This window comes from Salvia splendens, chromosome 1, assembly GCF_004379255.2.
Source record: "Salvia splendens isolate huo1 chromosome 1, SspV2, whole genome shotgun sequence".
In the NCBI taxonomy this organism is placed as follows: domain Eukaryota; kingdom Viridiplantae; phylum Streptophyta; class Magnoliopsida; order Lamiales; family Lamiaceae; genus Salvia; species Salvia splendens.
Window position 1 is genome coordinate 41,510,034 of NC_056032.1, and position 22,678 is coordinate 41,532,711.

General features: G+C 42.4%; 2 protein-coding genes across 3 annotated transcripts; both read right to left on the reverse strand.

Annotated features, from left to right (window-relative positions):
• Positions 1–86: 86 nt before the first annotated feature.
• On the reverse strand, positions 87–3,323 carry LOC121800606. 2 transcript variants are annotated; one of them, XR_006050544.1, is made up of 5 exons: positions 2,979–3,320; positions 1,952–2,068; positions 1,006–1,040; positions 419–517; positions 87–281 (listed from the first exon to the last, which is right to left on the reverse strand). XR_006050544.1 is itself a non-coding variant. In XM_042200141.1 (4 exons), the coding sequence occupies exons 1-4, from the start codon at positions 3,149–3,151 to the stop codon at positions 471–473; spliced, it is 372 nt and encodes a 123-aa protein (XP_042056075.1). In that variant the 5' UTR covers positions 3,152–3,323; the 3' UTR covers positions 87–470. The 2 variants fall into 2 exon arrangements, 1 of the variants encoding a protein (XP_042056075.1); XM_042200141.1 differs by having other exon boundaries at positions 87–517; positions 2,979–3,323.
• A 627-nt stretch (positions 3,324–3,950) lies between these two features.
• LOC121752316 (serine/threonine-protein kinase BSK2-like) lies at positions 3,951–10,014 on the reverse strand. Its single transcript, XM_042147317.1, has 10 exons — positions 9,674–10,014; positions 8,794–9,014; positions 7,367–7,502; positions 6,955–7,088; positions 6,186–6,291; positions 5,440–5,525; positions 4,919–5,104; positions 4,656–4,814; positions 4,450–4,563; positions 3,951–4,370 (listed from the first exon to the last, which is right to left on the reverse strand). Exons 1-10 carry the CDS (start codon positions 9,750–9,752, stop codon positions 4,119–4,121), a joined length of 1,473 nt encoding a protein of 490 aa, XP_042003251.1. The 5' UTR covers positions 9,753–10,014; the 3' UTR covers positions 3,951–4,118.
• Between the last annotated feature and the right edge of the window lie 12,664 nt (positions 10,015–22,678).

The window sequence follows — 22,678 nt, forward strand, 5'->3', positions numbered from 1 at the left end:
TTTAGGTACTTATAACGATTCTAACATGGGATATTATTCCCACTGGGTCTTCTTACTAGTTTATTTTAAAGTGTAAGATCCATCCAAAAAAAAAGCAATATTGGTATTGAGAAGAAAAAAATAAAATAGCTTAGCCGAGTATTAATACAAAGACTCATTCAAAAAGAGAGTAAAAAAAACAGAAACATTACAGGTTCAAGAAGTGACTCCGTGTGGGATAAGTGCCGCGGCTACAATTCTGCCCTCTTCGTTCAATATATTGTAGTAGAGGCTGCATTTCTCTATAAAACAACAAAAACATCAATAAACTATATGATTCCTACCACTGTCTTCAGCAACGAGGAAAAGTTTGATCAAGAAACCTTGGGGAAATGGAAGCACACGGTAAAACGCATGTTCTGTGATGAGAGGAACTTACTGAGTCAATGACTTCAAGTTTCATGCCAGTCGAACGAATGAAGTTACGAAGTTCAGGATTTACCGGTTGAATATGCCTCCCACAGCCAAGAACTAAAATCTGAGGTTAATGGTATAGAACCCAGATTAAGCTACCAACACAAATAAAATCAAGTGACAGAAACAACGCAGACATCTCAGATGCTCCGCACATGCATAACACCGATTCAAATAAGGATGGCGCATGAACAGACAAAGATGTGTACTTCCCCTTGGTTTACACTTGAAAGAAAGCACATCTTTTACATAAAAAACATAAGCACTTCACCTCAAATCAAACACCTTATATACCAAACAAGAGGATCATGTCCACATAAGGTTTTTCCTCTAGGTTTAATAATACAGAAGGTCTAGTTTGAGTTACTAACTTACTATCTACTGTGAATGTACTGCTTCTGTTCACATTGTGTATAAAGTTCTGAACCATTATAACCATCTAGTGCACTGCCATCTTAATTTCATATGTATGAAAGAAGATATCCTCTCTCAATCAATTCAAGTAAGACGTTGGTTGCTTACACTTTAGAAGAATATAATTAGACTTCTTACCTGGTATGTGCCGCAAGGTCTTAAAAATAGACAAGCTGCAGAAAATGATGAAAACAGAATAACATAAGAAATTGTCTCTAAAAGGTATTTGCAAGAAACGTTAAATGAGTAAGAAATTTGAATTGAAGAAATGCATTAGCTAAAGACAGCTTCAATAAGATAAGTTGCCTATTTAGTTTAAACATAAACTATTCAACTCAGCAGACAAGCATAGAAGAAAATGGTTGCCACAATAGTACTATAAAAATCTACATTTGAAGTTTGAAGAAGCCAATACTACTATACAGACAGATTCAGACATCTTTCTTTTTCAAATATTAGTGTTTACTTCAGCCACAGATTCACTGTACTCAATCACATGTAGAGATGTTGCATAAAAGCCACCAAATGACTATTACAAACTCAGTTTCAATTATCAAGGTTCCGTCACTTATAAAGGATGTATATTTCGCACGGAATGACTTGGGTAGAAATTCTTTTAGCATAACATGGAAATGGAGAATTAGAATCATTCCAAGCCTTTCCTTACTTTTGATTCTCAAGAAGCGCGATAAAACATACACAATATTTTTAAGTTAAACTGGTTTGTTTCTATTCTTAAAGAATCTAAAATGGAAGGAGTTCAAGGGGCAGTATTCTTCTCTAATATGAGATAGATGAAATCCCAGGAGTGTCCACCTGTAGAAAATATGAACAAGATCTGGCATATGTTGAAGTCAAATGTCTTCTAGCTCTTATTTCTCATCCACAAATTAAAATTTGTAGTTCCTCTCCTAATTGGGCTCTCGGCCAAAACATGTGATTTTTAAGCTCCATAAGAAATTTGGCCAAATTATATCCTCTCAAACTAACAGTAGCAAAGGTTTGAGAATGAGCTTTTCTCTTTCTTGACATACAGAATAAATCAGTAGAAGCAGGAAACAAACGATTTCTCATATTGAAGTACCTTTCAGCAGTGATATCTGAGAACTTCTTGGGTGTCCAAGACATCAATAAATTTCCTACACAAAGTATGCTACCTTCATAACTAACTCCATTTACTTTGAACCCTGTGTCATCAAACCTGTCAAAAGAAGAGAATAAAAGTTGGAACAAGTTAATTCAGGGTATACTCAAAAGCATATTCAGCAGGGTTATTATCCACATAAACGTCATGAACTTAATGCTGAAAAGGATTAATCCAGTTTTGTGCCCCTAACTGCGAGTGTTTCTAGAGAAATGTCCCCAGGAAAAGATTTGATGTATGTCAGTAAAATGCTAAAAGTTGGAGCCGCAAATCAGGATTAGCCCTATTGGAAATAAGATGAATATATGTACACACCATGACACCAAGGAAATCCTAGTATTGGACTATTAGTAGTGTCATTGGTCGGTATGTTAAGCATCCAACACATAATTAACTACAAATCCACTGTGTGCTACCCTTGCCTCGAAGTAAATAATCAACAGATGATGTATGAGCACAAAAGTCCAATAGATGTAAAATCATACATTTACTGCACGAGTGAACTATAACATCGAAAATATAAATAGTGAAAAGTAAATGAACAAGCTTTCCATCTCTCAAATACTCTCACGCCCATTCTCACAAAAACTGTGTTATTAAGTTAAAAGGTATTCCCATTCCAAGTAGCAAGAAATATAATGCACTCCTACAGCAGCAATTTCAACATATTCACATACTGAATCTACATGTCAATATGTCATGAATGTACCAATGAATTTTTGTACGTGCACACACTAAAGCACTCATATTGATCATAAATAGAGAAAAAAAAAACTCATATTCATTCTATTTCAACAAATTAAAATAGAAATGTACTATCTCGAATAGCAAAAAATTGAAGGTGATCTTCGAGTTTTTAGGGTCGGAATTGACTTGCACAATACCAATTCTACTGAGATTTTTACAACATTAGCAAACAACGATAATCAAATTGAAATGTGTGAAGAAAGAGAATGGAGCTGATTACTCCTGGAAACGGAGCTGGTCTTCGGGGACTTCAGTGATAATATTAATCTGATCGTAGAGAGAGAAAGCTCTTCTAAGCGACGGCAAAGCCATGTGGTGCCTTGGCGGCGCCTCTTTCCGAAGCGCTCGCATTAGCGCCGGTAGTGCCACCGCCCTCTGCCTAACCGCCGCCATCACTTCTGCTCGCCGCCGGTGGTTGCTGTTTTTCTTCACAAATTTTTAATCACTATTAACATGCTTGTGTTCATTTGGTGTTATTAAATTTAATAACAAAATCATCAATTTCGCATTAAAATCAATTATAGAGGAGTACTAAGAATTTTTTAAAGCACAACAACCATTTATTAATAAGTAAAAAACAATAAAATTGGATACTGCTCAACTATAAACGAGTTGGAATAACTTAAACATTATAAATTGAGTTGATGTGGTAGTATTTGTTAGATTTAAGCATACAGTCATTTTTTTTACTCCCATGTTATTTACACTGTTGCTTTTCGGCTCGTCACAAGCTCCTTACATTATTTATAGTTTAAATTAGAATTAATGCATTTAATTAATATATTAGTTTAAGTTAAGAGCTCTTTTGTTAAGTAATATCTTATTACACTTAAAATTCTAATGTAATTACATTAAAAAATCAATCTCAAATTTACGGCCTAAAATGAAAAGTGCGTTAACATGAGACGGAGGAAGTACTAGTACTTTTCATTATTCATTGTATTTTCTTGCATTTCATAACCAATTACACGATAATACACAAGGGAGGGGGAAAAAGGAAATAGCTTAGTTTTTCCTTCTTAATACAAACCTTGAAAATTCATACAAAACGAGGGTTGCGACAAGTAACAACATACGGTAAGCTGGTAAAGGGTCGGGAAAATTTCGACAGAATGACCGCCAATTCTTGGCCGGGGGAAAAGGTTGGTGTGTGTATGTGTGTGAGAAAAAGTGCATACAAAAACATATGATCTGTATTGCAAACCTGAACCTATATTAACATTCACTCCCATCAATAAACAACCATAATAAAATATTTATACATTTCTCTTTTTTTTTTGTATGAAGCTAATTCAACTACACCAAACAGAGTGTTACTCTCACTCTCATTCAATCATGCAGTTGATTTTTCCAACATTGTCTAGTTGCGCCAACTGTTTTGCTTCTTGGCTTCGAACGAGGCTCCGTCGTTGAGCATGTCTTGGGCGTCGGTCTCCATACCTAGCTTCGAAAGGGCAAGCGCCTGCATGTAGAAGGCCATCGGCCACTCGGGCAAGCAAACCTGGGCCTGCATTGCATCTCTCAGTGCTAGCTCCGCTTGCTCTATCATCAGATACGAGAGGGCTCGTCTCACAAACACCGTCCCAGAAGGCACAGGCATCATCGACACCAGCTGCATAACCCGAGACTCGATTAAGACGGAAGCATTTTAGGAAAAAAATGAACAGCGCCAGATTATCAATGCCATGTACCTTGGAATAGTATTCGACTGCGTTCTTGAAATCCTTGTCCTTGAACGCGATATCTCCGAATTTCTTCGTGTTTATCATATCTTGAACTTGTTGCGTCCATTCTTGGAATGAAAGCTTCACCAATTACAAGAACAAATCAGCAAACTTTCATTTTACACAAAGAAATTTTCTAACTTTTTCTGAGTGATGAGGGCAAAGCTTCTCACCTCATTATCCGCACCATCTTCATCTCTGTAGCCTGTTTTGAGCAAGATGTCATGCACTGCAGTAAGATCCATTCTCGAACAAGCCTTTCCTAGTGGAGACACCATTGTGGGTGAAACCACAGGGCTTTTTGTCAGACTCATCAGCAGACGCGATGCAACCTAAGAAGAGAGCAGTGATCCCATGTAATAAGTTTACCACGTAATTGCACGAAGGAATCCCATATTTGGAATAAATGTTTACAGATAAAGCACTGAGACGTAACTTCCTGCTTTTGAAGGGGCGCTACAGCAGTAAGAAGAAACTTGAGGTCCGGCCTATCTTTGGCCTCATATTGAAGGCACTTTGAGGCAAGTTCGACCAATGCAGTTGCGTCTTCATTAGTATATTGTCCTTCCAGGGATGAGTCCATCAGCAATAAAACATTTTTCCCTCTGATCAAATCTAAAGCCTGGAGGAACAGAAACATCAACTTTCACGAAATGAAGTTCCTTGGCAAAACAAAAGCTCCGTTTGAATACCAAATTCACAAGACAATCCATTAGGGTACAGAATTAGCAATGTAAAATATCAATGGTCTCCTAAACAAGTTATTTATTACAATTTACGAGTTCCGCGTTCTTAACATAAATAAGCAATTAAACAGTCGTGTGTAGGCCGCTTGCTATGTGTAATTCGACCACTAGGTAATTTTATCATATTAGAGTAATTTCCATTTAAGATTGAGTTGGCAGGAAAGGATGCTTATAAACGGACGGATAAGATGAGTTTGTGAAAACACCGTACATGACTTGGTGGGATATGCTTTCCACTCAAAAGGTCCAGAAGAACAGTTCCATAACTGTAAATCACACTTTCGGGGATTACCCTGCCTGAAAAAGTGAACAAAGAACATTAATTTGCCATATGAGGAACAATTTTAAGTTTACCAAAAAAGCTTAAATTATGAAAAGGCTAGGGGTGAGAAATAATTTCACGTACGTGATAATATTCGCATACAGGAAACAACTACTTCATCAATGAGAAAATGTATTCGAACATCGCCCTTGCATATACTTTAGCACCAACTGCTTAGCTTCTACGAGAGTTTTCAATGATCCATACACACTAAGGAGGTGTTTGGTTTGCATGATTAGGCATGTGATGGATAACTTAGCTTGCACCCTAACACCTGATTGGAAGATTATTTTATCACTCAAGTTGGGCTTATTATTTAATCATCCTCCAATCACTATTGGTTATGCATGTCCTCAATTCTATGCATTTTTCCATGATTATATAAACTTACAGGCATAATCTTTTGATTTATCTCACACCACAACCAATCAGTCCAACATAAAACTAAGCAATCTAATCATACTCTATCCTATCATTTACTCTTATCCCATTTAAACAAACCAAATGCACTCTAAAGGAATAATCTGTGAGAAGGAAGACTCTGGAACTAGCAAGCACCCCGAAGAAACACTTACATAAGTACAATAACTAGAGATTATTTAATGCAATATTGCAGCATGGGTAGACATACATACCTGTTCTTAAAAATTCAGGCGGGGTGTAAGCTAAATTTGTGCTGTAACTCTTTCCATCCCGGCTGTTTTTCATCAAGCCAAAACTAGACAACCTAGGGTCACCCTCCTAACAGAAGTATCAAAAATCGAATTAATATCATAATATTATTATGATCACAATAATATCAATTTGCAGGCGCTACCCTCATGGTACATCCTCGGTAAAGCTCTAAAAGTTGAAGCATTCTAAAAAGTAAATTCTACTTTAAAAATGCATAAAGGAGTAAATAATACATGGGCTGGTTGCTGAATGTATTGTGACCTGTAAATTCTGTAAAGTGGTATTTTTCTTAATAAAAGGGAGTTTGAAATGAGTATTCTCAGATACACAACGGAGGAATCGTTATTCTTATGACAGTTTCTAAATTTTCTTCCAAAGAGGCAATGTGCATAACACATAGCAAAACTAATAAGAAAAGCCTTTTTCCTTATTTTTTTGTCAGTTTTGAAGGAATAAACAAAGCCCTTTAAAAGTGTAAAAGTTGCTTGCTGTTCAATAGCAAAGTGTGTCCATTACTATTACACTTCCCTTCTTTGATGTTTTCTTAGCACACTCAGAAAATATGCAGTTGGCCTTAGAAAGTAGTTTCACTTCCACAATGCACATTAGATTAATGCACCACATCAGATATTGTTTAAGAATTTGAAAATTATAACACATGTTGCACTTCAGTGAGGCAGAGATGCATTCTAAAACGCGATAGTTATTCGGGCTTCTTGGTTTGAGTACCTCATCAAAAAGAATTCTGTAAGCATTCAAGTCATGATAGATTTTCCGGTTCTCAGAGTTGCAGCAGTCAAGAGCTTGTGCTATGTGGCATGCAACTCTTACGCGCATTTCCCAAGGAAGTGGCTGCTTATCCCCTATATCAAAGGGAGAAGGAGATGAGACAGGAGCAAAATTACAAACTGGAAAGAGAAAGACATTCTGTCCAATTAGGTTGTTAGCCTATTATCTTACTAGCAGACCACAAGACTTCTAATTGGCAGTTTACTTTATCAGATGTGCTCTATGTTTTTCTTTTTAGAAGATAAATGGAGAGGGAGAGAGCAAGTCGTACACCTAGTACCATATAAAAGGTAAGACGATGCATTTCACTTTGGTTTAACTAAATTATAGAGATGAGAAGAAGTAATCATACAGTGGAAGAGGTGCTTTGACAGTGTATCATTTGGCATGTACTCAGCAACTAGTAGGCGTTCATCTCCTTCTGCACAACATCCAATTAAGTTCACCAATCTCGTATGTCTAACCTTTCCAACTCCAGCAGCTTCTGCCTGCAAATTGTATTTCATAAAGAACATAGTTGGGCCAGAGCTTCTGAGAAAATAAAGAGCACAAAGTTTCTTTTCCTTGCCATCAGTGTTGTTAGGGTCGCGGGTCGGTCCGGGGCGATGAGGCTGGACCCCGGGTCGCGGGGCGATGGGGCGCCGGGGCGAGGGACCCACGAATCGGGGCGCAAAATTATTTATTATTTATATATTAGTAATAATAATGATTAAAGATAATTCACTATAATAAAAATACTTATATTTACATAACAGGAAAAAAATATTTTTAAAGTTCAATTTTGACATGGGATAGAAAAGAATTATTGGAGGAATTATAATTAATTTACTTATTATAATATTGAATTAGTGAATTTTATAATAGAGTCATTTTGGAAAGATGAAAGATTGGAAGAAATAATAAATTAATAGCAGTATAGAAATGAGGAAAAGTAAAAAGTTGAAGTATAGAAAAGAGGAAAAGTAAAAAGTTGGAATGATTTAATGGGCAAAGAGGCGGTGTAATGCCTCGATTTTATCAAAAGATTCAAAATATTACTCCATATTAAAAGTACTAGTATTAAAAAAGGAAAACAAGTCATATTTCTCCTCCCTCTACACAAAACAGATTCACGGCCATCGTCGCCCTAGCAGTTGCTCCAGTCGCCCCGACCGCTCCGAGCGCGCCCCAACCGCCCTGAGCGCGCCCCGACGGCGCCCCACGTATCTCGCTCGGCTCACCCATGTTGGGGCGAAGCCGGCCTCGATCATGGCAACCCGCGCCCCGAGCGCGCCCCGGGCGCGTTTTTGACAACACTGCTTGCCATGATAAATGTCCCTCGGTCTATCATTTGAAAAGTATGTGACTGTGACCCAAATTTCAGGTTGCAAATATAAAGTCCCCACATCAAAAAATTACAACTCCAACATGTACTTGCTGGATTAAAATCTGGAAGACCATCTCTTACAGTCATTTGAAAACACACACTTACAGATTATGCAACAACAAAACAAATTCGTTATAAGAATAGATTCTATTTTAATATGAATAAAAAGCAATGCATTTTTTGGGTGCTCCCTTTCTAAACAGAATCAGTAGTATACCATATTTATATGCAAGTATACCACTCGAAAGCAAAACAGACCAAGTCCCATCTACTCTTGTGAGAAAACTATCGAAAGATACAACCTTATAGGCGACATGATATATATATCAAAAGGCATTCCAAAAAATGCAAGATAGTCTTCAATCTAAAGCAATCAATCAGAAAGAAGAATCTGCTATGGGAAATGAGCTCACCACAAACTGCTGTGGGTCTGGCCATGACTGCTTTGAGAAGCGCTTGACTGCAACAAGCCTATTACTCCGAAGCTTGCCTCTATAAACGACATTTGGTGCTTTTACTCCACTCTCTGAAACTATCAAGTCGTTGCTAAAACCATTTGTTGCAGCCCGGAGATCTGCAAGTCCAAATTCCTTAAAAGCTGGTACTTGATCTTGATCTGTTTGTTCCCCGTTAGCTGCATTACCATTCAATCATCACACATACAAACAATTACAAAAGGAAATTACTCAAGATTCAAGTGCTTGAGCAGGCATACAAGGCAGAAGGTAGAAGGCAGAAGCCTTTTTCTCCTGCTAAACCCAAACCAGCTAAATACTTCAAAACCAAATGACTAAAAGTTAAATATGTTACTAAATGGTTTCAAGGACTGCAAAAACTATCAAATTTTATTTAACACACCCGGACTCATAAAGCAATAAATCCTAAAAGGCTCTTTCTCGAAGAAACTAGTAGTAATAAGGAAGAAGTCAAAAGTACAAAAAGTTCTAAGATCTCATACATAACGGTTGCAATTCACTGCCTAAAGCTTAGAACTACCTGAAAAGGATGCTAACTGAGTAGTACAAAAAAGGCCACATTAGTTAAAATATCGGTTCATTCTTTTTCCTCTTTTTTTAACACTTTTTGGATGAGACCAAATCTCGTCTCACACAATCTAAAAAACATCAAAAAAGCAAAATGAAAAACTTACAAAAGTGAAATGATTATGAAAAGTGGAGGTCAGTGAGGACGCGCAAATAAGTAACTAAACTCAAACAATGATTAATAGCAAGCAAGAAAGAGAAAAAGAAAAAGATATATATGAACAAAAAAGAAGTGAAAAATGAGGAGTACCCAGATCTGTATTGGTGTCCGGCAGCGGAGGCAGGTCAGGGGACTGGACATTAGCAGTTTTGGACTGGAAACAGCCCATCTCGAAGGTTTTGATGCTCACATTCACGCACTTGACACGCACTCAGAGTGTGTATCTTGATTTTGAATATGCTAGCATATGCTTGTGACTGTGAAGCTGAAAGTGTCCTGAGCTGTAAACCTTGATGGGTTTCGGGAAAGAAGGCGAAAAAATGGGTCTTGAAGAGTTGGAGGGGAAAAGAGCTGCAGAGACTGCGTCTGTTTGGGGGCGGGGAGTTCGGGAAGGGGTGATTGGAGGAGCACTGCGAGATGTCACGTGATAAGTCGATGATTGGCACGTGATGAGAGAGAAACAGATGTCACATTTGGCTGGTGAAAAAGAAATAAACGTGCACGAAGGTAAACTCGTTTATTTTCTTCATACTAACATAAACTCGAGTGAGCATTTTCCTCCTGTATTTCATTTCACCTCAATTAATCTTTAGTTATTCTTGATTTTTTCGTTTTTTCATGCGTTTAAATCTAGTCCAATTGAACTTTGGAGAATCAATCATTGGGACGGCGACATAGAAAAGGTGGAAGAGCTCGGGTGATACAATACGATAACGGCCCAAATGAAATCTTTCATCGAGGAGATAAAGGCAATGGTGAAACACTCCTTTGACGTCTCCAAAGATCATATCATTGGCAGCCAACAAACTAATAAAGTTTTCTAGGAGAAGAACACACATACATACAACTACAAAATGAAACCTCTAGGGGCATGTAGAAATCATGGTATTAAATATGCCCGGTCAATGGATTTTGACCAAATAATAAATGTGACGAGACATTTAATTTTGTGAAATTAAATGACATAGCGTCGATCTACATTTTACGTAGATAAATGTAGTATATTCACTTTCTCAAATCCGATTTCCGGTGAGTGAGAAATAGTGGATTAAAGTTGGGCATAATTAGCTTTTAATTAAAGCTTGGAGTTGGAGCTTAGGGAATAATTAACTAGTGTTAATTATCCCACATTGGAGGATTAACACATCTTTTAATGTGTATAAATTAAGTGACTTTATGTTACTTAATAATTATAGTGGACCAAGATGGGTGAAAGAGCCCACACGCGCGCACACGCGCGCGCCGCCGCCGCCGCCCGTCCGAGCCCGAGCCCGTGCTCGCGGCCGCGGGCCTCGGGCCCGGGCCCTCTTTTTGGATCACCGCCGAGTCAGCAATCCAAGTGGCTTGACACGTCGTCAAGCGAGGCACAAATCCAAGTGGCTTGACACGTCGTCAAGCGAGGCACAGTCACGGCTGCCACGTGAGAAATCCACACGCTCCACATGCGAAAGGCACACGCCTGCCACACACTCGTAACCGACGTCGGTTACGAATCTGCCATGATGAGCCTTCATGGCTCGGTTGACCCAGCATGGTGGCTTGGCCTATAAATAGGCTAGCCATACCACTGCATTAGGACACACATACAAGCATTCTCTGCATAAGCTCTCTCCCTCTCTCTGCATTGTCCTTCTGTCGAAGCTCTGCTCTCTCCTCCATCCCGTTCGCCGGAGCTCTACTGATTGCGGTGCTGCATCAATAGAGACGTAGCCGTTTTACCTTTGGGGACGACACGCCAAACCGAAGAGCACTACCGGGGCGTATCTCGTCTTGCGGGAAGAGGCCTCCTCGACTCGGCTAATCATACTGGTTTAGTAGTTTCGATTCTACGGTGTAATTTTTAAGTTCAGTTCCTCCTTTTCTTTTCTTTTGGGTTGTATTACGCCCGGTTTTGTTATCTCTTGTAATCCAGAAACCAACAATCGCAAGACGAGATAACTTGCCTTTGAAGGGATTTGGACCTTTTAAACTGAACTAAAAACTTTCGAAACTTAAACCTTTGCTGGAGATGTCGACTGAATCCAACAACGCTGCTGCCACCACCACCGCCGCCATTCCCTCCACCATGGCGACCACTGGACCGGTCAACACCTCATCGATTTCCTCGATGATGTCAACCCCCGGCTTCCCAGCTGCCTCATCCACCGTCCCTTGGGTTTGGGACAACCCCTTCGGGGCGTCCACTGGTTCCACCTTTGGTGGTTCGGTTGGTTCCACTTTTAGTGATTCCTTCGGATCCTTTAATGGATCGAGTGTTGGTGCCTTTGGGCTCAATACTGGTGTTGGATCTTCCGGGATCAACACGAATGTGTGGGGCACTATGCCCAACACGAACATGGGGGGCTCTATGCCCAACCAAGTTGTTGGCTCCTTCGGGGGCAACGGAATTGGTTCCTTCAATGGACCAAGTGCGGCACCTATGGCACCAAGAATGATGCCACCCGCCGAGAAGCCACCAAAGTTTGGAGGATCTGACTTCAAGCGGTGGTATCAAAAGATGTTGTTCTACTTGACAACATTGGGCGTCGCCAACTTCCTCACGGAGAACGAGCCGCCCGCGCCAAGCGACCAAGAGACTAGGCTCGAAGTCATGGCGGACTATGAAGCTTGGAGAAAAGGGGATTATCTATGTAAAAATTTTATTTTAAGTGCATTAGATGATAGCCTCTATAATGTATACTCCAATGTAACCACATCTAAACAAATGTGGGAAAACCTATAAAAGAAGTATAGCATAGATAATGCTGCAGGGACGGAACAAGTTGTAGCATCCAAGTTTATGGACTACAAAATGGTCGACTCTCGACCCGTCATGGAGCAAGTCCAAGAGCTCCAAATGATCATCCACTCATTAGTGGCTGAAGAGATGACCTTGCCCGATAAATTCCTAAGGTGCACGATCATTGACAAGCTCCCTCCAAGTTGGAAGGACTTCAAGAGTTATCTCAAGCACAAGCGAAAGCAGATGACCCTTGAAGACTTGATCGTGAAGTTGCGCATCGAGGCCGACGTGCGCAAAAGTGATCAAAAGGCTAAGGGATTCGCCCCAAATGAAGCCAAGGCCAATCTGTTGGAGCGGGGCGGACCCTCCAACAAACGCCCTCGCCCAAACCGTCCAAATGACAAAGGGAAGGGAAAGCAGCCTTCAAAGAAGTTTGAAGGTGACTGCTACAAATGTGGCAAACAAGGCCACTTTGCAAAAGACTGCCGCAGCAAGAAGAAGAAGCCGACAGCCCACGTCGTTGAGAAGGAGTTCAAGGACTGGGATGAGAACGACCTCATTGCAGTGGTCACTGAAGAGGTTAACCTTGTTGATAACAAGGGAGGCTGGTACATCGACACCGGCGCTACTGCTCATGTTTGCTCCGACAGGAGCAAGTTTGACTCCTACACGGCTGTTGAAGGAAGGAAAAGTAACATGGGGAATCAAGCATCGTCCGAAATCCTCGGCGTTGGCAACGTGATTCTCATGATGACGTCTGGCGTCACAATCACTTTGAAGGATGTGCTGCATGTCCCGGACATCCGCAAGAACCTAGTGTCAGGATCAATACTAGTTAATAAGGGGTTTAAACTTGTATTTGAGTCTGATAGGTTTGTCTTGTATAAGTTTGGAAAATCCCTCGGAAAAGGTTATGTAACCGATGGGCTTTTCAAGCTTAGCGTAGCAACTCGCAGTGTTGCAAAGCCATTGGCTAATAATAATAAAGCATCTACTTCCTCTTATTTGACCGAGTCTTCAAATTTGTGACATTGTAGATTGGGACATGTAAATTCAAAAGCCATTAAAAGATTAGTAAATTTAGATTTACTAAAGGCTAATGAAGTGGATAATCAAGATAAATGTGAAATTTGTCTTGAAGCAAAAATGACTAAGTTGCCGTTTCATTCGGTTGAACGAAGCACAAAACCCCTTGAATTAATTCACACGGATGTATGTGATTTAAAGATGGTGCAAACAAGAGGTGGTAAAAAGTACTTTATCACTTTCATAGATGATTGCACAAGGTATTGCTACATTTATCTTTTAAGAAGTAAAGATGAAGCAATAGAAGCGTTCAAAAATTATAAGAACGAAGTTGAGAATCAACTTGGTTGTAAAATCAAATCGATTCGAAGTGATAGAGGAGGCGAATATGTAGCCCCGTTTGAGGAATTATGCAACGAAAGTGGTATAATCCATCAAACGACTGCACCATATTCACCACAATCTAATGGTGTTGCAGAATGCAAAAATCGAACTCTAAAAGAGATGATGAATGCACTGCTACTAACTTCAGGATTACCACATAACATGTGGGGGGAAGCTGTTTTGACAGCCAACTATATCTTGAATAAGATCCCTCTCAAAGGAAAAGATGTCACTCCTTATGAGTTGTGGAAGGGAAGGAAGCCATCCTACAAATACCTCAAAGTGTGGGGGTGTTTGGCAAAGGTGATGGTTCCTCCGCCCAAAGAAGTTACAATCGGACCTAAGACGGTTGATTGCATCTTCATTGGATATGCACTTAACAGTAGTGCATATCGATTTGTTGTTCACAAGTCTGAAATATCGACTATCACAGTATGAACAACAATTGAGTCGAGGAATGCTGTATTTCTCGAAAATACATTTCCTTGCAAAGACAAGGAAAAAGTCTCAACCAATTCTGAGACAAGAATTGAAGAAGCCACTAGTTCTAAACAAGTGGAAGAAGAAGCCACGAGTTCTAAATCAGCAGATGCGGAACCTGAATCGCGCAAGCGTGCAAGGTCCGATCCAAAAGATACAGTACTAAGACGTGGTAATAGAGTCAGAACACCAAAAACTTTTGGTCCTGACTACATTGCTTTCATGTTGGATGAAGAACCAACATCGATAAAAGTAGCCTTTGCTGGCCCAGACGGGCTGCATTGGAGAGAAGCTGTTCAAAGCGAAATTGATTCAATTTTGCTAAACCACACATGGGTGTTGGTTGATTTGCCCGAAGGTGCTAAACCGTTAGGATGCAAATGGGTTCTTAAAAGAAAGTTTAAGGCCGATGGAACAGTTGATAAGTATAAAGCCCGATTAGTAGTAAAGGGTTTTAAACAAAAGGAAGGACATGACTTCTTCGATACCTATTCACCTGTAACAAGGATTACATCTATACGAGTGCTTCTCGCTATTGCTGCATTGCACAATCTTGAGATTCATCAAATGGATGTAAAGACCGCGTTTCTAAATGGTGAACTAGAAGATGAAATCTATATGGAACAACCCGAAGGGTTTGTAGTACCTGGACAAGAGAAAAAGGTATGCAAGCTCGTAAAGTCCCTATATGGATTGAAACAAGCGCCATTGCAATGGCACTTGAAGTTTGATAATGTGATGTTATCAAATGGGTTTAAAATCAACGAGTGCGACAAATGTGTCTACATCAAGAGCACTAATAACGGTCATGTTATAGTGTGTCTCTACGTTGATGATATGTTAATCTTGGGTAGTAACACTCAAGTAATTAACGATACAAAGGCCATGTTAAAGAGAAACTTTGACATGAAAGACATGGGTCTAGCCGATGTAATTCTTGGAATGAAGATTCTAAGAACGAATGATGGAATCATCTTAACACAATCACATTATGTTGAGAAGATATTGAATAAATTCAAAGCCTATGATGGCGCGCCGGTTAAGACTCCAATTGAACTCGACGTTCACTTGAGCAAAAACAAAGGCGAGCCTGTTGCATAAGAAGAGTATGCACGGGTCATCGGGTGCATTATGTACTTGACTAATTGCACTCGACCTGACATTGCTTGTGCCGTGAACAAGTTGAGTCGTTACACGAGCAATCCAAGCAAAGAGCATTGGAGAGCTCTTGTGAGGGTTTTGAGATATTTAAAACACACTCAAAATCTTGGGCTACACTTCTCGAGATACCCCCCGGTACTTGAAGGGTACTGTGATGCCAATTGGATATCCGATAATAGAGACTCACTTTCAACAAGTGGATATGTCTTTACTATTGGGGGTGGTGCTGTATCGTGGAAATCCACAAAACAGACCTGTATAGCCCGATCAACAATGGAATCGGAGTTCATTGCCTTCGATAAGGCTGGTGAGGAAGCCGAGTGGCTTAAGAACTTCCTTGAAGACATTCCATGTTGGTCTAAGCCAGTGCCACCAGTGCTGATCCACTGCGATAGCCAAGCAGCTATTGGAAGGGCAAACAATGGCTTCTATAACGGTAAGTCTCGACATATACGTCGACGACATAACACCGTGAGACATTTGATCACAATAGGGGTGATTACAATTGACTATGTGAAGTCAATAGATAATCTAGCGGATCCGCTAACCAAAGGGTTAAACCGTGATCAAATGAATAAGTTGCTAGAGGGAATGGGGTTGAAATCCACAAACTAAAGAACTATCATAGTGGTAACCCAACCATGATGACTGGAGATCCCAAGAACTTGGTTCAAAGGGACAACTAAGCTATGAGAGTTCATGAGAAACACTCAACTATATCTATTCCCTAGAGAGCAATAGAGTGTTGGAGAGCTTTCCTAGTGGTAAAGGCTAAGTCTATGACTTTTAATGGTTCTTAAGGATCTCAAAGAGATGGAATTCTCAAAGAGACCAAGTATGGCAAGGTACTTGACTAAGAATCACCTATGTAAGTGCGAAGTGTGGTCGCTTCATAAAAAATGCACTTATGAATCCAAAGTGGTGTCCAAGACAGCAATGGACACAAAACGTGAGAACGGATGAGGTTGAGGTGTTTAAGCGTTAACACCATTGTCTCGGTGCACGACGTGGGGGATTAGTTCAAAGCATCGCGCTACTAAGCCGCCTGTGTATCCGATGGTGTCGACTATGGAGGGTTCAAAGTCAACAACTACCTATCCTTATGCTTATATACCTCTCGAGGGTTGAGCTTGTGTCTGCATGCATATGCATTCGGCTATTTCCACTCATGTGGGGGATTGTAGAAATCATGGTATTAAATATGCCCGGTCAATGGATTTTGACCAAATAATAAATGTGACGAGACATTTAATTTTGTGAAATTAAATGACATAGCGTCGATCTACATTTTACGTAGATAAATGTAGTATATTCACTTTCTCAAATCCGATTTCCGGTGAGTGAGAAATAGTGGATTAAAGTTGGGCATAATTAGCTTTTAATTAAAGCTTGGAGTTGGAGCTTAGGGAATAATTAACTAGTGTTAATTATCCCACATTGGAGGATTAACACATCTTTTAATGTGTATAAATTAAGTGACTTTATGTTACTTAATAATTATAGTGGACCAAGATGGGTGAAAGAGCCCACACGCGCGCACACGCGCGCGCCGCCGCCCGCCCGCCCGAGCCCGAGCCCGTGCTCGTGCTCGCGGCCGTGGGCCTCGGGCCCGGGCTTGGACTTGGATCTTGGCAATTGGTCTTTGGGTGGTCTTTGGGCTTGGGGCTTGGCCCAAACTATTCTTTTTGGATCACCGCCGAGTCAGCAATCCAAGTGGCTTGACACGTCGTCAAGCGAGGCACAGTCACGGCTGCCACGTGAGAAATCCACACGCTCCACATGCGAAAGGCACACGCCTGCCACACGCTCGTAACCGACGTCGGTTACGAATCTGCCATGATGAGCCTTCATGGCTCGGTTGACCCTGCATGGTGGCTTGGCCTATAAATAGGCTAGCCATACCACTGCATTAGGACACACATACAAGCATTCTCTGCATAAACTCTCTCCCTCTCTCTGCATTGTCCTTCTGTCGAAGCTCTGCTCTCTCCTCCATCCCGTTCGCCGAAGCTCTACTGATTGCGGTGCTGCATCAATAGAGACGTAGCCGTTTTACCTTTGGGGACGACACGCCAAACCGAAGAGCACTACCGGGGCGTATCTCGTCTTGCGGGAAGAGGCCTCCTCGACTCGGCTAATCATACTGGTTTAGTAGTTTCGATTCTACGTTGTAATTTTTAAATTCAGTTCCTCCTTTTCTTTTCTTTTGGGTTGTATTACGCCCGGTTTTGTTATCTTTTGTAATCCAGAAACCAACAGGGCACTCATGAGATTATCAACATCTCCTAAAAACAAAGCACTTAAGTACAAGAGTAAGACATTTCAAAATTTTCCAAATATATCAACAACTTGATGAAAGTTTAGTCGAGCAAAGTGAGCGTGGATGATATTCGCAAAGAAACGTTTGAAACATTTTATAAGGATTAATCCAAGTAATTCAGATAAGAGGTGCTCGAAGTTGTTTGCCTCAGACGAATGCTAAACTAGCACTGACACTGGTAAAAACGTAGCAAGATGGACGAAAGGAAAGGCGACAACGAGAAGTTGAACCGAGGGTCGTATCCTATGGATTAATGTATCCGAACAAATGGAAATATTGAGCTGCATAATGTTGGTCAGCATGTGCTGGAAAGCGTTGTCCAATGACACATTCAACATAACCAATGGCAAAAGCACAAAAGTTTTGTTGACCAACTTGAACACAATTAGGATTTCATTAATTTGTAACTTTATTTGTTTTGATTATGTTTTTTTTAATCTGAATTATGTAATTTTAGAAATTGAAGCTTTTAAACAATACTTGGTATAATATTATGATTTTAATTCTATAAACTTTTTCAAATTTAATTATGTAATTTTCAAAATTTTAATCTTTCATTTTAATTTAGAAATATCATTATTTATGTTGGGTCCCCGGTGGTGCACACCCGAACTCCACATTAGTATGATATTGTCCGCTTTGGGCAAAGCCCTCACGGTTTTGCTCTTGGGGTACTCCCCAAAAGGCCTCATACTAATGTTGTTGGGGTAGCTCATTTATATGCTTGCAAAGCTTGTCCATTCTCCGATGTGGAATATGGTTTACTTCACCACAATCCTCCCCTCAAATCAAGGCCACCAGACCAAGACCAGGATCTCACACCTGTCACAGGCCCAACCCAAGGCGACCGGACCAAGATCACACACAGGTCACCCCAGGTCTTGGTCGAGCTCACACACCACATCGGAGAACTTGCAAGCGCAACCCACCGAACCCCGAGCCACACAGGCCCAACCCTTGAACTAGGGCTCTGGTACCACTGTTGGGACCCCGGTGGTGCACACCCGAACTTTACATTAGTATGATATTGTCCGCTTTGGGCAAAGCCCTCACGGTTTTGCTCTTGGGGTACTCCCCAAAAGGCCTCATACTAATGGAGTTAGGGTAGCCCATTTATATGCTTGCAACTCTTGTCCATTCTTCCGATGTGGGATATGGTTTGCTTCACCACAATTCACCACAATTTAAATAAATACCTAATACTATTAGAGAATTGAATCATAAATAGTTAAGTGTTGGCTTGATTTGTGTCTTGTGAATGTTTGTTGTCTGGTCTAAAAATCTAATATGATATCTGAATAATGTGTGTGATATTGTGGCATTGGTTGTGAGTGTCCTTAGCAGACATTAATCATGAATATGAATATTGTGACGTTGGAATGATTATAGTTAGGATAAATATCACTCATTGATCCAATATACCGAAAATTCCCCCTCATAAATGTGAACGTGCTACTATTCAATAGTTGATGACTAAGATTGTTTAATAGAACTAAATGTGAGTTGAATACGAATAAATTATTTTAAGCTGGATCCATATTGAGAATGATCAATATATGCTTGAAATTTGAAAAATAAGGATCTTCGTCTTCGTCTTCATCTTCATATTCATCCTACAAACTGGATTATTGATTAGATTGGTTTGTTAGCATGATTAATTAAATGAATTTGATATTGCACAAAGCAAAGCAAAGGTCAATTTTGACGGTTTAGAGCATCCACAATAACCGGCGTCACCACCGCCACGCCGATTTTTCGCCCACGCCGGTTTGACGCCGAACCATTGGAACCGGCGTGGGCGAAATCGGCGTCGCCATGCCGATTCCCGCGCTGACGCCGGTTCCGACGCCGATCCTCACGGGCGCCATTGTGCGTCCCGGATCGGCGCCAAACCGGCGTCGGATTAAAATTTTTTTTTTCGAACACACTATATATACGCGCGTTGAACCTCATTTTCATTCGCACCACTTGTTTTAACGAGTACTCTCTCTCTACCTTACTTTCTGTACAAGATCAATAACGAGCAATGGAGAACAACTACGAAGGTACTCCAGTTAATCCCGGGGGATGGTCTCAGACTCCCCCGCCTCCCGGTGTAGGGTCTCAGACGCCCCCGACTCCCGGGGCAGGGTCCCATACTTCCCCGGCTCCTGGGGGAGGTGGTTGGCCTCCGATGAGCGGGTACTACAACATGTACCCGTGGCAGCATATGATTCCGGGGTGGGCACCCGGCATGCAGCACCCTATGCAGATGATGCCGGGGTGGGCACCCGGCATGCAGACACCGGCGCAGCAGATGATGCCACCGGCGCAACAGATTATTCCTCCGGCGCAGGGGACGCACGGGGGGGACAACGCCTATCGGCCGACTTTTGATTTTTCCACCGGTTCTTCGCACACATCGACCCCAACGGATGCACAGTATACGGAGACCTTCTCCTTAGCGGACTTGGGTTTTGATATTAACGAGGTTTCGGAAACTCTCATTCAAAGCCAGGGAGTAGGGCGGGGTAAGAAGAAGGGCAAGGCGAAGAAGGTCGGCGAGTCGTCGCAGCCCCAAGCCGAAATCCGGGGCCGGAGGAAGTGGACAGATGCGGAGAACGTTGCGGTTGCCAAGGCGTGGGTGAGTGTCTGCGACGATCCTCTGGTTTCGAACAACCAGAGGATCGTCAACTTGTGGGCCAAGATAGCCGCAGCCTACAGGGCATTTTGCCCTGAAGGGCGACCGTGCACCGGGGAGGAGGTCCGGAAGTGCTGGGACCGAATCAGGGCTGGCGTCTCTCGATTTTCGGGTTTGTACGCCAACGCCCTCCGCATGCAGACCAGTGGCCAAACAGAGGAAGACTGCAGGAGGATTGCGGAGAGAGCCTACCCCGATCCGGATAAGAAGTACTATGAGTTCACCTACTGGAACTGCTACGTTGTGCTCAACGAGTCGGAGAAATTCCGGGCAGGCGTCGACGCTGGCTGGCCGAAGAGGCAGAGACTGAACTATACCGAAGATTATAGCGGCAGCAGCGGTGGTTCGTCAGACCTCCCTGAGACGGCCCAGGAGGTCCCGACTCCTCGGTCGTTCGGTCGCCGACCTCGCCCGGTTGGGCAAAGGCGGGCGCAGCAGGTTGCGAGGGGGGGCACCCCGAGTTCCCAGGACGTCCATTCGGCATCCCCCCTCGGCAGGTCTACCGAGGAGCTCAAATTCTTCGCGCGCCAACAAACGCGCGCTCAAATGGTGAAGACCTTAGCCGACTTCCAAGCGGCGGTGGACCCCGAGGTGAAGGATTTTCTTCGTGTATTGCTCCAGAGCCAGCGTGAAGAATTGGAGGCGATGAGGAGGGACACCGGCGGGAATAGCCGCGGCGTAGGTGGTGACGGCGGCGGCGGCGACGACGGTGAAGAAGCGCTGGGCGACGACGGAGACGAGGACGGCGGCGATGAGTGATTTTGTTTTACTTTTTAAAATTAATGTACTTTTTAATTTTTGTACTTCTTTTTATATTATTGTACTTTTTTTTATAATTAATGTACTTTTTAAATTTTAATATTATTATTCGAATTTTCCGTATTTGTCTCGTAAATTAAATTCCGTATGTTGATACAAGTGTAAATTAAATTATATAAATTGTTATTAGTGATGTGGAAAGGTAGTGTGAAGGCTATGTGAGGGCTATTTGATGTCCAGTTGATGTGGCAGGAGAATTGTAGTGCTGATGATGTGGCAGTGTGAAGGCTATTTGATGGCTATTTGACGTCCAGTGCTATTGGAGATGCTCTTATAAATGAAAATGAATTTTCCACGTCAGAAAAGTCCAATGACGTACACGACACGTGAGAACGGCCACTTGCTATAAGAGCATCTCCAATGGTCGGCGTCACCACCGGAGCGCCGATTTTTCGCCCACGCCGGTTTGACGCCGAACCATTGGAACCGGCGTGGGCGAAATCGGCGTCAAAATCGGCGTCGCCATGCCGATTCCCGCGCTGACGCCGGTTCCCACGCCGATCCTCACGGGCGCCATTGTGGCTCCCGGATCGGCGCCAAACCGGCGTCGGATTTAAATATTTTTTTTTTTTTTTTTTCGCAAAACACAATATATACGCGCGTTGAACCTCATTTTCATTCGCACCACTTGTTTTAACGAGTACTCTCTCTCTACCTTACTTTCTGTACAAGATCAATAACGAGCAATGGAGAACAACTACGAAGGTACTCCAGTTAATCCCGGGGGATGGTCTCAGACTCCCCCGGCTCCCGGTGTAGGGTCTCAGACGCCCCCGACTCCCGGGGCAGGGTCCCATACTTCCCCGGCTCCTGGGGGAGGTGGTTGGCCTCCAATGAGCGGGTACTACAACGTGTACCCGTGGCAGCAGATGATTCCGGGGTGGGCACCCGGCATGCAGCCCCCTATGCAGATGATGCCGGGGTGGGCACCCGGCATGCAGCCACCGGCGCAGCAGATGATGCCACCGGCGCAACATATGATTCCACAGTCGCAGGCGACGCACGGGGGGGACAACGCCTATCGGCCGACTTTTGATTTTTCCACCGGTTCTTCGCACACATCGACCCCAACGGATGCACAGTATTCGGAGACCTTCTCCTTAGCGGACTTGGGTTTTGATATTAACGACGTTTCTGAAACTCTCATTCAAAGCCAGGGAGTAGGGCGGGGTAAGAAGAAGGGCAAGGCGAAGAAGGTCGGCGAGTCGTCGCAGCCCCGCGCCGAAATCCGGGGCCGGAGGAAGTGGACGGACGCGGAGAACGTTGCGGTTGCCAAGGCGTGGGTGAGTGTTTGCGACGATCCTCTCGTTTCAAACAACCAGAGGATCGTCAACTTGTGGGCGAAGATAGCTGCAGCCTACAGGGCATTTTGCCCTGAAGGGAGACCGTGCACCGGGGAGGAGGTCCGGAAGTGCTGGGACCGAATCAGGGCTGGCGTCTCTCGATTTTCGGGTTTGTACGCCAACGCCCTCCGCATGCAGACCAGTGGCCAAACAGAGGAAG